Raw genomic sequence first — 14581 nt, forward strand, 5'->3', positions numbered from 1 at the left:
TAGGTTGGTCAGAGTAAAGCTTCTTTGAGAAAGTGACACATAAGCTGAAGAGGCAAGCAGAAGAGAAAGAGAGGGAAAGAGGAAAATTCCAGGTAGAACGGTGACATTCTTAAAGAGGAGGCAGAGAGGTGGTCAGCAGATATGGGACAAGTTCCTATTTATGATCAAATTGTATCTTATTATGTAATAATGATGTTATGGGTTATGGTTTTAGAGATAAATGCAAAAATATTTATGGATGAAATTATTTGATGTCTGGGATTTGCTTCAAAACAATCCAGTGGCAGGATAGGGGTCAGGAGTGGGTGGAGCTATAAATGAAACAAGAATGAGTTAATACATTTTTGTGTATTTTTCGTTTTCCATAATAATACTTTAAAAACTTGTATCTCAATGGCTCAGTCAGTTGAGCATCCAACTCTTGATTTTGGCTAGGTCATGATCTCATGTTTCATGGGATCGAGCTCTGTTTTGGGTTCTGTGCTGACAGTGTGGAGCCTGCTTGGGATTCTCTCTCTGTCTCTCCCTGTCCCTCTCCCCCTTTCAAAATAAATAAATATTAAAAAAAAAAAAACTTGTATCGTGACAACACATCCTGAATGCTGTATGTATATATGTTTGAGAGGTCACAGGACACTTATTTCCTCCTGCTCCACTGCAGAGTAGAGGTTAATAGCATCTTTAGGGCAAGGGGATGGAATGAGTTTTGTGTTACAGAAAATGTAAAGGCTTCTCAGCTTCAAATCTTGTGGCTAACATAAAGAAGGATATTTGGGTAATTTACCTTGCCTCCTGGTTATAAGGTGCTATATTGCATTATTTCTCATCCTCATTTGTCACTAGCTAAGATGGCATGGTTTCATATGTAATGGAATCTTATAACGTGGTTTTTACCCTAGAGTAAAAGGCAGTGGGAGGATGCTGTTTAAATATTAGTAAAATGCTGAAAAGATTCTGTTATAAGGCGTTATATAATCTGGGAAGTATTAAAGAGCTTATGGGTGGGGAAGGAGAAAAATAGGGTAGAAGAGATGGAAATCCCCCTTTGTTAAAAAAATTCTGGGTTGGCTTGCTACAGCAATACTGGATTAAGGATTTATTTGATTAAGTTTTCCTTTTACTCATGTTATTCTGAGGTGGGTCAGACTGAAATTAATAGCCAGCATAGATAGATTTTATGAGTCAGGGATGTATTTCATTAGGATGTTTTTCAGGACAGGGGCACCTGGGGCTGAAGCTGAAGAGATGATGCTTCATATTTATAACTGTTTCAATGTTATTGGGGGAACCGTATTTTGTGATTTTGATTTACATCTTTCTTGAAAATTCCTTTGCCACCAAATTGAGTCTTTCCCTAACCCCTAATAAATGAAGACTTCACTAGAGTCAGATATATGCAAATTACATTTCCCTTCTCAAGCTAAGGTTAAATAAAAGGGAAAATTATCAAAGATTGCTTATGGCAGCAAGGATTTTCAGTGCTTGAAGATCAATTTCGTTATTTCAAAACCATGATGAGTCTCCTCAGTCAGTGCAAAGCAGGAAAGGAATAAAGTAATGGAGAAAGCGGACCTGGGCATAAACATGTTCCCACACAACATTTGTGCTGAAAGGCTTTGTTGGTGTTCCCTGAACCTTGGCAATTACAGGCATTTTCCTTTGCTCGGAAAAACGTCTGGCAAATACAGAGAGTAGGTTCCCTCCTATTCTGTGTTCAAGGCTAGGTTCTGGCCTTGTTGCAGGGAAACACTAATTCCTAACCATGCTATGCTCCCTGGGAGCAAATGGTTTGTTTTCTCTTCACTGAATCCAGCCTGGGGTGGGTTCTCAGCAGCTGAGCCTGGCATGGAAAATCTATTTGGAGCAACTTGTCCCCAGGAGGGAAGAAGGCAAGCTGATTGTGCGGAGGAGTCGCAGCCACCATCCGGGTCAGCCACACTCGCTGGTCAGTGCAGGCATCAACACACGGAGGCACACACGAGAGTCCACAGCAAACAGGAGTCCTGTTTGTGTGCCCACACCCGCATGTATCACGCATACCCAGCTCTACCCATATATGCACTGTGCACCCACACTTGACATACCAGTCACATGTACCACAATGACACACAGACACCATACACATATACACAACACGTATATAACCACATCCACCCGCACATCGTGTACAAATACACACACATACACAGCTGCACATACTACACAGACCACATATACTCCACTACACACACACACCACCCACAATCCACCCTGGTCATATACATCCATACCACATACTCCTGTATACACACACCTCATCACACACCATGTAATGTCACATGCATCACGCACACCACATACATTCCGTACATACCATGTACACACTTGAACACATCCAACTACACACAGATACCCACCACACATGCTCCGCATAGCAACCATACACACCTACATACCACACACACACACACACACACACACCCATGCAACACATTCCACACACCAGTCCTGTGCACCACAAATGCATCTCTGTGTCTGAGACACCCACACACCCACCCCGGTTACTTTCCCGCTCAGCAAGGCGGGGCTGCAGTCCCCTGCGGGACTGGGGCGGGCGGGCGCGCTCAGGGCCGGCGGGCCTTGGTTACCGCGGGCGGCGGGGCGGCGAGGCTGGGGTCTCGGGGGCCGGCGGCTAGAGCTCCGGAGGCGTGGCTGAGCGGCCGCACCTGGAACCGGTGGCTTGCCCTGGGGTAATGCGCGCGAGCGTGAACGTGCGCGCGCCCCCGAGGGGCCTCTGTGCCCCCTCCGGGAGGTGTGTACTGGGGGAAACGTGAGCCGCTCGAGGGGAGACGCTGTGTGTGCGAGAAAACCTCGCTGGCGGATGCTCAGGGACCGGCCCCCCGAGCGGTTAGGGTGGGCGTGTCCTCAGTGCGCCCGGCCCTCGGTGGAGTTCTCCAGACGACCCAGCTCGGCTGGAAGTGTGTGTGGGAAGCGCGCGCGCAAGCCGCTGTTCGTGTGAACACCAAGCCGCCAAGGCGTGTGTGTGTTCATAATGGCCGTCCGTCGGTTGGGGTCGGTCTCGGGGGAATGAATGAGTGTGTGTCAGAGACTCGCTGTAACAGGAGGGGATGCCGCTAGTGTGTGCGAAGAGGCCAGGCTAGCATCGGCCGGCGCCGGTCGGCGCGCGCGTGTGTGCGCGTGCGTGTGCACGTGGGGACGCGGCGCGCGCCGCGGCGGAGGGAGGCGGGCGGCGGCAGGCCCAGCCCCCGGTCGCAGCGCCCGGGGCGGCTCCTCTGCGAGCCTGGGACCGCCGTGCTCCCGCCACCGCCGCCGCCGCCGCCGCCGCCGCCACGCGCTGGCGTGACTCCCGGCCCGCGCCCTCCCACGTCTGCAGCCTGCTCGGCTTTTTGCCCGCCCAGACGACGCTTCTCCCGGCTCCCGGCCTCGGCTCCGCGGAGGGAGCGGAAATGAGTGCGGCGTCGGCGTCGGCGTCCGAGCGGGGTTGGAAGAGCGAGAAAGTGGACGAGGCTCAGGCCCTGGCGCGGAGTTGCGCTGCCCGAAGACCCGACTTCCAGCCGTGCGACGGGCTCTCCATCTGTGCCACGCACAGCCATGGCAAGTGCTTCAAGCTGCACTGGTGCTGTCACCTAGGATGGTGTCACTGTAAGTCGAGCCGCGTCTCCCCTCCTTCCGCCGCCGTCCCAGGGCTCTCGGTGTCCCGGGTCGCGGTTGCCACTCTGCGGTCGCGGGTCTCGGCTCGGCGGGGGCTCTCGGCTCGGCGGGGGCTATCCAGCTGCTAGCTGGAGCCACCCTGGGCGCCCGGCGGGCAGGCGGGAGCTGCCCGAGGCGCCGGACGCCTCGGTTGGCGCTGCCTTGGCAACGAGATGAAATCCCGCGGGGAGCTTAGCTTTAGCCACTTCTACAAAAGGGGATCTCCCCGTCCCAGGAAAACTGGAGGTTTTTTTTTTTTATTTTTCCCTCGCTTTTTTATCTGAAATGACCAGGCACTGTGTTGAGAAATGGTAGAGCGCCGTCAGAGTTGACAGCCAGAGGGGAAGCCTTTTTTCAGGGCTAGTGGAAATGCTCCCCTTTCTTTCTCACTTTTGTTTTTTCAGGCTGCTCGTTAAAAGAAAGAGCCCTTGGAAATCGAATTGTGGCCCATTTATTGTATCCAAATTGAGAAAACACTGAAGTGTAAGAGAAAGCTTCCGAGAAGTTAATATTAACAGTTTGGAAGGGTGAACTCCTTCAATACCTAGTTGTAGCGTATAGAGCCAATATATGAGACTGTTTTAAAATTACGAAATAAAATAAATGAAAGTAAGCTTTAATAATCTCAAACCAATTTACAAAAGCCAGAGCTAACTGGTGTAGACCTTTTCTCTGTGGTTATCCTGCCTGTGATTTTTAAAACGTATTAAACTTAAGTAGCCATTTAATCAGAATTCCACAATTTGATTAGTTCATGATATTAGGCCTGCTGTATCCAATAAATCATCATTTAAAGAAATATGTTATAAACTTAAGTTTCAACATACCCTTATAATAGAGGTTTTTGGAGTGTTTATTCAGGACACACATTCTGGAAGTGATCTTAAGTTAAAATTGTTTTTTCCTTGTTGGTTAGGAAAAAATGGCTCCCAACAAGAGATGCAGTACATTGACAAGTCCTTGTTTACGTTAATTGAACACAGGGGGATATTTTAAATTGAATTTATGATTTGAAGAATAGGAGAATTCCTGCCTTTTCTTTACATTGAACAGTATTGATTTTTTTGTGTTGTCTGCTGAAGGTCAGGTTCTTTCTATATTTCATTATTCCTATTGCTCTCAGATCCATTCCTCATTATAAAGCATCATTTCAGTGGGGGACAGGATACAAAGTTGGAAGTAGCAACTGTAAGAAACCTGTGATGCTGAAGTGCACAAGTACGATGAATCTGGTGAGAGTCCATTTTCTAGGGAGGTATAGAATCATAGTACAGAATATGAGGAACATTAAAGACGGTCAGGTCAGTGCCTGTCTTATTTCAGCAGTCTCTCCACTAAGTACCAACATTCCTGATAGGAACCTTGCAGTCTTCTCAGGTAGCTTTGATTCTTAAAAATACTCTCATATGGAGCTAAAATCAGTTACTTTCTAACTTCTTTCCACGGGTCTTATTTCTACCTTATGAAATCATGTAGAACAGTCTAATCCTTTTTTAGATCATTTTTTTTTCCAGCCCTTCAGATATACATATGAATATTCCACGGACATAGACTGTCTTCTCTCTGTATTCCCAGCCATTGTCACAATGTCTGGCCTGAAATAGATTTGAAATTCATGTTCGTTGAGTGACTGAATGAAAGTAGCCATCGTTTTCCTCTCGGGCATTGTTTTGTCCTGTTTATAAATCTCTAGTCCCTTCTGCCTCTCCTTGCGTGGAATAGTATCCAGGCTCCAGAGCATCCTGGTTGTTCTTTTCTGAATTTGTGCCAGTATGGTTATGATCCTTTGAAGGACTCAATTGTGGTTTGAGTCGAGCAGGACTGCTGTCTCCCATGTGTGAGATACTGCTACTGCTGCATCTAGCAGCACATTAGCTTTTCTCATATCCTCATCATATTGAGCTTGCTGCTGTCAGATTGAACTAAGATTGCTGTCGACTAAAGACATTAAGCTCCTTTTTTGTTTGTTTTACGTACATGGCAGTTAAGTCATGATGCTTGCCCATTGCACAGTTATATATGGATTTCTTTGGACTCTGATACCTTAGATGTTTTTCCCCATTAAATTTCATCTTCATTAGAATTATCCATTTATCTGGCTTATCGTTGTTTTTTCAGATCCCAGCTCTTTCTTAGTCCATATTTGAGCCCCCTAGTTTCATGTGAGTCATATATGGGATGCCAACAGTAGTATAGTAACCTTTTGCATCTTCATTCAAATTATCGATAAAATTGTTGAATAGGAGAAGGCCGCATACAAGAATCCTGAAGCTCACAGGTAGGACTGACCTTTAAGTTGATGGCAGTTCATTAAGAAGCACTCATTATTATGGTCATTCAGATAATTAGCTAGCCACTTAGTATTGTATTTATCTTATCCATGTGGTATAATGAGAGCCTGGTCATATACCTTGTTGAAATCCTAATCTGACACTATTTATATTGCTTCTTTTTAATACATGATCTATCTATAAACACACTCTCTAAACAAGAAAGGAAATTTGATTAGTCTGGTTATTTAGTTTGGCTCCACAAATGCTTACCATTTTCTTTTCTTAGGGATTAGAAGCTATTTTTTAAATAAAATATCTGAATTAGGAAAGGATTGATGTCGAGTCTACTGGACTATCGTCAGTTCTTTTCTTTAAAAATCAGATCTACATTTATTTGCTTGTTTCCAGTCTTTGGCAACCCTCCGGGTATCCATGCTTCCTCCACTGGCAGCAATTCAGTGATCACATTCACAAGAAGCTTCATTTCATTGAGAGCAGCAGCAAGGTGCTTTGTTACAGTCCTCTGTCCTATACTGGGAATCAATTCTTTCTATCCCTTTTTTAGTCCAAATATCATTTTTCTTGAAAAGATGCAGAGCTCACACATTTGAGAAGTTCTACTTTCTTTTTGGCACTCACAAACATTACAGCATCAGTCCTAAGCCGAATTTTTAAATTCTGTTTAATGTATATTGAGCACTTTTTTCTTTGTGAGACATTATTATGGAAGTTAGGGATATAAATATGAATACAGCTGGACCGTGCCATTTAAGCAGAGTATAAGGACATGATTAATACTATATTTATTTTTGTATTCCTTTAAAATCACAAATGAGGGACATCTGGGTGGCTCAGTCGGTTAAGTGTCCGACTTCAGCTCAGGTTATGATCTCATGGTTCATGGGTTCGGGCCTGGGTCAGGCTCTGAGCTGACAGCTCAGGATTCTGTGTCTCCCTCTCTCTCTGCCCCTTCCCTGCTTGCACTCTGTCTCTCAAAAATAAATAAACATAAAAAAATTTTTTAAATAAAATCATAAATGGTAAGGGTGAGAAAACTATCAACTTGTTCACCAAATCAGAAAATGGTAAAATGAGAGGACCACTTTGATATTTGAGAGAGGAATTTCAGAACAAATGAAGAAAGTTCAGTTATATATGGTTCGTGTTAAACTTGTGAAATTCATAACCTTAGGAAATAGAAAAGACTAAAAATATATACATGTTCATAAAAGACATATAAAACATGTATATATTCATAGATGTGGTACTTGATGTATTATTAAAGGAAATAGCGTTTGGATAATGGTCTGCCATTATCCATGAGAATCATGTCTGGGAGGAAAACTATGATACGTACTATAGGTGTCACTATCAAAAATAGGTTATTTAGTTGAAGAAACTATGGCCCTGAATGTGTAACTTTTTTTCTTCCCCCAGTAAAGAGCGATATTGGATGGAATTACTGAGTGAAGGATTCCAAGAGGAGTTTTGAGAGGAAAAAAAAGACATAGCTTGGCTAGGGAAGAGGAATGGGAAAGAATAAATCACATGCAGATAAAAAGTAGATTTTTTGGCGAGAATAGGTAGAACATGTAGAAGGCATAACAAATTAGATTGTTGAAACGAACAGGGAAGGTGGGTAGTCTGAGATTTCAGTTGATAGAGACCTTAACATGATAGCAGTGATATGGGCAGTAGAGGAATGAAACTAGCAAGGGAGATTATTTTGTTATTATTGTAAAATAGAAATTCATTCAATAATATCCATAAATGGATTGGAATAGATTATTAATTTGGAGATAGAGGAAGAGAAAAGTTATAAAGGATAACTTCTAGACTTCCGCCTCATGCATATAGGATGGATGGTAGTGCCATTCATTCACTAACAAAAAGAAAATATTAAAGAAGAGCTAGGGTTTGGCTGAGTATGGATTGTGAATCCAGTTTTGAATCATGAATCCTGGGAGACCAGGAATTCAGTTTTGGATCTATTGAGTTTAAGCTGCCTTGTCATCACATAGTAATAATGTGAGTAGGCAATTGGATGCAGGGATCTAGAACTTAGAGGAGAGGTCTTCACTAGAGATAAAATAGAAGTCATTTACTTATTTTTAGATTACAGTTGTGGCCATGGTGAAGCCAGAAGATCACCAAGGGAGGGACTGTGGTATGAGAAATGAAAATCTTTAGGTTTTCCCTTTAGAATGCTAATATTTAGAACACTAATATCTGGGTACAGGAGGATCAGCTTGCAGCAGAGTCCGGGAGGGAAGAAAAATATGGAAAATTATTTTTTTGCATATTTTATTGCAGAAGCAGAGGGAAATGAGTGTTTTAAGAAACAGTATGAAAATTAGGGGTGCCTGGCTGGCTTAGTTGGAGTGTGTGGCTCTTGATCTCGGGGTGGTGAGTTTGAGCCCCATGTGGGGTATAGAGATTACTTAAAAATAAAATCTTTAAAAAAAGAAAGTATGAAGATTAAATCAGTTTTCGGCAGCTTATTTCTTAGAAATTGGCAAAATATACAAATAGTGATTTTCTTTATTGCTGAAGAAGAGGGTAAAGGGTTTAGTCTCACAACAGTAACTTCAAAAATATATTTAATTGCAGGGGCACCTGGGTGGCTCAGTTAGGCATCTGACTTCAGCTCAGGTCATGATCTCACAGCTCCTGGGTTCGAGCCCTGTGTCAGGCTTCTGTGCTGACATGACAGCTCAGAGCCTGGAGCCTGCTTTGGATTCTGTGTCTCCCTCTCTCTCTGCCCCTTCCCTGCTCACACTCTGTCTCTCTCTCCTTCAAAAATAAATGAACATTTAAAAAAAAAGAATATATTTAATTGCAGTATTAGTCAAAGCTATTTGAGACAGTAAATTCTTCAAACTAGAAAGAAAAGAATAGAATGACAGGAGCTGAGAATTAGGACACAGAAATTACAGTTAATATTTATTGAGTGATTACTTTGTACCAGAGTAAGCTTATTATGCTAAGCACTAAATAGACAATTATGTCATTATGCCCGTTCTACAATTGAGGAAGGAGGCTTAGGGAAGTTAAGCTAGTAAAAGCAGAGCCTGGATTTGGATCCAGGCCTGTCTGATTCTAGGACCGAGACTCTTAACCACCATAGGTTCTACAGAGTAATTTAAAATTAATGCACAAAATCAACAGTTTTTGGCTCCACCAAAGCCAGTGATGGGAAAAATTGTTAAGAAATGAGTGGAAAATTGTAACACTTGCAAAAATGAAATACAGAAGAATGAGAACTGTAAAGAGGTCATGAGATGTGATGGGGAATGACATCTAAGTTAAGAGTTAAGGAAGAAAAAGTGATTAGAAGGTGACAGGGGTGGGTGGGTAGTGTACGTGGTATGATGTTGGTGCCACCAGCAGAACTCAGAGTTGGCTTAATAAAATCACATAATAGATTAGTTCAGTTTTTTGCAGAAGACATCTTAAAAGATGTCTGTCTTTTTCAGATTGAAAGCAGGAAGAGTGGGACTTGATGTAGTCTGATAGATGGTATTAACATATCTAAAGAAAGACTGTCGCAGCAGAAGGTGGATGGGCAGCATGGAAATATAGAAAAATGGGTATTGGAGAGGCAGAATTTGGAAGTGTTTTTTTCAGAACTGTTCAGAGAAGGTGATAACACTGCCTAGAACTTAAATATCTGGTCTGTATGATTGAACTGTCCTACAAATATTTGGCTATAAGTTGGTTTCCTATTTTTAGATTTTCTGTAGAGAGAGGAGCTGATTAGAGAATTTAACTCTTAGGACCTTTTAGCAAATATACTTGTCTCCACTAGGTAGTGTATTAGCATTGTGGTTTTTGTGTCATTGTATTTGTTTTGGTTTCCTGCTTCTACACAACTTACGGTAAACCCACAAAATCAAGTTCTGACTTAGCCAGGGTAATGCCTGCTGGTTTTCCTAAAGGGCATCTCAATCATATCAATAGCAGTTGCTACAGAAAAATATATTTAAGAAGTTTGATGGTGAAAACTACCAAAAAAAGAAATGGAGTGGTAGTTTTATTGGATGAAGGAGTCAGTGGAAGCTTTTTTTTCCCCCCTAAGAAGGAGGCTTCTTATCATGTCTAGTGGCTGAAGGAAGAGGATATGGAGTTAAGAAGACAAGTGTGACATGAAGTTCTGAGTGAGATTCCTCAAAGCCTTTCAAAGAAAGAGAAAACTGATGGGTGTTTTTCCATCCACATGGTGCTTCAGTCATAACACACATCAACTTCAGCAATAACAATAACGGTGCTTATGGCGGGCATCTCTTTTTGCATGCAATCTTTATATGTGCAGGCATCATCTTTTGGCATGTGTCACCTCACTTAAACCTTAGAACAACCCTGTGAGGTAGGTATTGCTACTACCGTCATTTTTTAGATTAGGAAACTTGCTGAAGGTTACCTGTAGTCACTTGGGCTGTATATGGCAAATGTACATCAGAATCTTACAAACCAAGTGCCAACCAGGGCTCTGGGGCACTTGGTTCCACTCAGGGTACAGTGAGGATGACCTTCAGCTGTTTTAAATTCTTTCTGGAATAAGCAGGAATTCAGTAAATAAAGTAAAATAAGAACGGTTTCTGATTTTAAAAGAAGGGCAATTGTATGCAATATGAGCATTTTCAGAGTGGTTGCAAACGCTATAAAAACTGTGCTTTTAAAAACTACTTAACAGTGTATTGTATAATATGAATCTTCAGTCACCTCATATCCTCAGCTGATCCCTAACTGGTGCAAACCCTTTTGGTTGTTGTTAGATTTGCATGCATACCATTAATTATTGCTGGCTTCCAAGCCTGTTGCATTTAGGGATTTGAACTGGATAGCTTTTGAGGATGTTTCTGTGGTAATTTCCTACATTCCAAGACCCCCATTTTGTTTAGGTTTATTCTCTCATACTGTAGAATTTCATTTATTAAAAGAATATTATAGAGAAATGTTATTCCAAACAATAGTAGTAACATATGTTTAACAATCAAAAGTTGTCTAGTAGAAGATTTGCTTTCTTGAAAAATAAAGAATGGTTTATACATAAAATGAGGAAGGCACAGTGTGATCCTAGAAGGGACAAGGGCCATGGAGTCTGATACACCTTAATTGGAATCATGGTTCCTCCATTTATTGGCAGTGTGACCTTGGACAGGTTAGTCAACCTCTCTCAGTCAGTCTTAATGTTCCCTCTGGAAAACAGGAATAGAAGTTCCTATTTCACAGGGTGGTTGTGAGGATTAAGTGACACACGCAAAGTACTTAGTGCAAGTATTTAGTAGAAGTGGCTTGAGCCCCTCCTCAAGAAAACCAAACAATATATAGAAATACCAGCTAGTATAATCATCCTGAGGGCAGGCTCTGGCTTGGACTTGGTGTTTGAATGCTGGATCTGCCCACTTGACCAGTTATATGGTTTGAGGGAAGTTAACCTCTTTCAGTTTCCTCACTTTTAATATAGAGATAATAATAGCACCAGTTTCATGGTGTAATGACTGCCAGTCTCCAGCTCCTTCTCCCTTCCACAAATGTTTAATCTGAAATTCACTTTGTGACCATACTCATTTGTTCAGTTAAACACTCAAAACAGCAAAGGTAGTATATACATTGTGAAAAATATATTTAGAAATTAATCAGTTTTTTGTTACCCTCCATTGGAAGGTCTGTTTTGTAATAGTTACTATGTGATGATTATCTACTTCTTGTCATGAAATCTGACAATGTGCTCCAACTCCCATGCCCCCCCTGCATCCTGTTTTCCACCATTGTTTAAGCAATGGATAGTTCTGGTTTATTAGATATACCAGTTAATAGCTTTCATATATAGCAAATAAGGGTCAGAAGGTTTCAAAGGATCAGAATATTACAAAAGTTACATTGTATTAAAGTGAAATGAACATGTTTAATTTTAATAATTTAGAAGCTTTGTTAGGATCCTGTGGTCATACTTGGCCATCATTTGGAATGCTGATTTTATATGGAAAAATGGCCAAAGTACTAGTTGATACAGTAGTCCTGGCTGCTAGAATGTTGGACAAAGGACACTTAATTGTAGTCTTTGCAAATTACTTTACTTAGGTTGACAGAATTTTCATTCTGTGTTTCTCCTGTTATAATTGTTGGTTCTTCAATTTTCTGATAGTTAACAATATTCTGTAAGCACACTGCCAAAAACGTTCAGTACTGGAGTGCCAACAATATATAATAAATCCCTCCAGCTGTGTCTGCACAATGCCCTAAAACAGTCCTTTCAGGACAAATTCTTTAAACTTGCCTAGTGCTTATAAAACTAGATTATTTTGGTGTGATACAGATGTGTATTTCTTCCTCTGTATCTCATTACAACAGACTTTAGTGAAATAAAAACACTGAGAGTGTAATGATTTGGTATTTTCAGCATGCCTCTCTTAAGAATGAGGACATTTTCCTGTATAATTACAATACTAGTCACATCTAAGATAATTAACACGAACTCAGCAGTGCTATCTGATATACAGTTTCCTTAATTGTCATAAAATGACTTTTATAGCTGACTTTTTAAAAAATTCAGGGTCCAATCAAGATTCATACATCGGATTTTATTATTACATCGTTTTAGTTTCTTTTAATCATTCTAGAATAATCACACTTTTGGGGGGATGACATTGAAATTTTTGAACAATCCAAGTTAACTGCCTGTAGCATTTCCCATATTTTAAGTTTGCCTAATTGTTTAATCATGATTAGATTTAGGTTAACATTTTCATTGAGTTATTACAGAGGTGATATTGTATCCTATCACGTGAGAAGACATAGAATGTTGAGGTGTTCCACTACTGCTAATGCTAAGTGGTAACTGACAAGTCTTTTATAAAGATACATTTCCCCTTTATTGTTTTTCTTTTTGAAAACCTTTTTTATTCCTTTTGTTTTTAGCATACTATCTGTGGGATACTTTGACAATGAATATTCTGTTCTCTAACAGACTTTATCCTAGTGATTTTAGTATTGACTGAGGAGTCTTAAGTGGATCACTTATTACATTGGTGGTTGCATAACAGTGATTTTCTAATTCTGCCATTCTTTCTACCATTGATGGAATTGTTTTATAAAAAAGAGGTTGGGGGGGCACCTGGGTGGCTCAGTTGGTTAAGTGTCCGACTCTTAATTTTTCGCTCAGGTCATGATCTCACAGTTTGTGATATCAAGCCCTCATGTGGTACTCTGCCCTGACAGCACTGAGCCTGCTTGAGATTCTCATTCATTCATTCCCTCTCCCTCCCCCTCTCCCCTCTTTGTGCGCATGTGCTGTTCTGTCTCTCAAAATACATAAATACACCTTTTTAAAAAAAAAAAAAAGAAGAGGGTTTTCATTTCTACCTGCATACCATCTTTTTTAAGTATTACTATAGATTACTTGGTTCTCTTTTATTTGTTATAAGTAAACATCATAACTCTTGATGTTCAAACTGTCTTAAATTTGGTCAGTGAGAGCCCCTTCAAGCTGGCTTCTGTGTCCTTTTGACATGTTCCTGTCAGTTTTTTGAGTACTTCCCTATTTTCTGGAACAAATTGTTCCAGGCTTACCTAGTAATTTCTGTGCCTCAGACCAGAAATGCCTTGTTTTTCTAAGGATTCCAGATTCCTTTTAGTGATGAATGGCATGGAAACCATTATCTGGGCTTTTGGTGTGCTTATTTCTCCTGAGATGTTACTGCATTTAGGCCCGTTCAGTGGATAGGGTGTGTGTGTGTGTGTGTGTGTGTGTGTGTGTGTGTGTCCGTCCGTCCGTCCGTCCGTCCGTCCATCCATCCGTCCATGTGTGTCCGCCCATGCCCATTCCCATCACCTTTCCCCAATACATATTTGTACTTTGCTTCTCTCTGAGTAAAAATCCTGGTTTCCAATACATCATAATATTTACTCATTTCCTTTATTCTCAGCTACACACAGGATAGTTTAGGGATTAGTACATTAGTACCACTACCAACAACAAACTGATGAATAAAGTTCAAGAATCTTTGCATGTTTTGGTCTTTAGGCTATATCCTAGGAACACTGTATAGTCAGAGCACTCTGTTCAAAAGTTTCTTGAGTTAATTTTTTTTTCTGTGTTATCAAGTTCATTGATTTCTGATTCTAATCAATTTCATGTTCACATTTTAATTTTTTTTAAATTGAACTTTTTATTTAGAAATAATTTATAGCTTTACATGCAGTTGTGAGAAATAATACAGAGATCTGGTATATCCTTATCCAGTTTCCCAGTGGTAGCATCTTGCAAAACTGTACTATGGTGTCACAACCAGGAAATTGACATTGATACAGCCAAAATAATATTTCCATCATTGCAAGACACCTCGTGCTGCCCTTTAATTAATGTTTATTTTCAAGAGAGAGAGAGACAGAGGGTGATCAGGGGAGGGTTAGAGAGAGGGGGAGACACAAAATCTGAAGCAGGCTCCAGGCTTCGAGCTGTCAGCACAGAGCCCGATGATGCAGGGCTCAAACTCACAAACTATGAGATCATGGCCTGCGCCAAAGTCGGATGCTTAATTGACTGAGCCACCCAGGCGCCCCTGGTGTTGCCCTTTTATGGACATACTTTCCCTCTTGCCCCAGCCCCTCATTAA

At 41.3% G+C, this 14581-nt stretch overlaps 1 protein-coding gene across 1 annotated transcript in view; it reads left to right on the forward strand.

Moving 5' to 3' along the window:
• Positions 1-3259: 3259 nt before the first annotated feature.
• Positions 3260-14581, forward strand: part of CC2H3orf70 (chromosome C2 C3orf70 homolog) — an 89418-nt gene continuing 78096 nt past the window's right edge. The window contains exon 1 of the mRNA XM_027061266.2: positions 3260-3642. Coding sequence (XP_026917067.1) covers positions 3447-3642 — 196 coding nt within the window. The 5' untranslated portion in view covers positions 3260-3446. The remainder of the gene's footprint in view (positions 3643-14581) is intronic.

Source organism: Acinonyx jubatus, chromosome C2 (genome assembly GCF_027475565.1).
Source record: "Acinonyx jubatus isolate Ajub_Pintada_27869175 chromosome C2, VMU_Ajub_asm_v1.0, whole genome shotgun sequence".
NCBI classification, from domain to species: Eukaryota; Metazoa; Chordata; class Mammalia; order Carnivora; family Felidae; genus Acinonyx; species Acinonyx jubatus.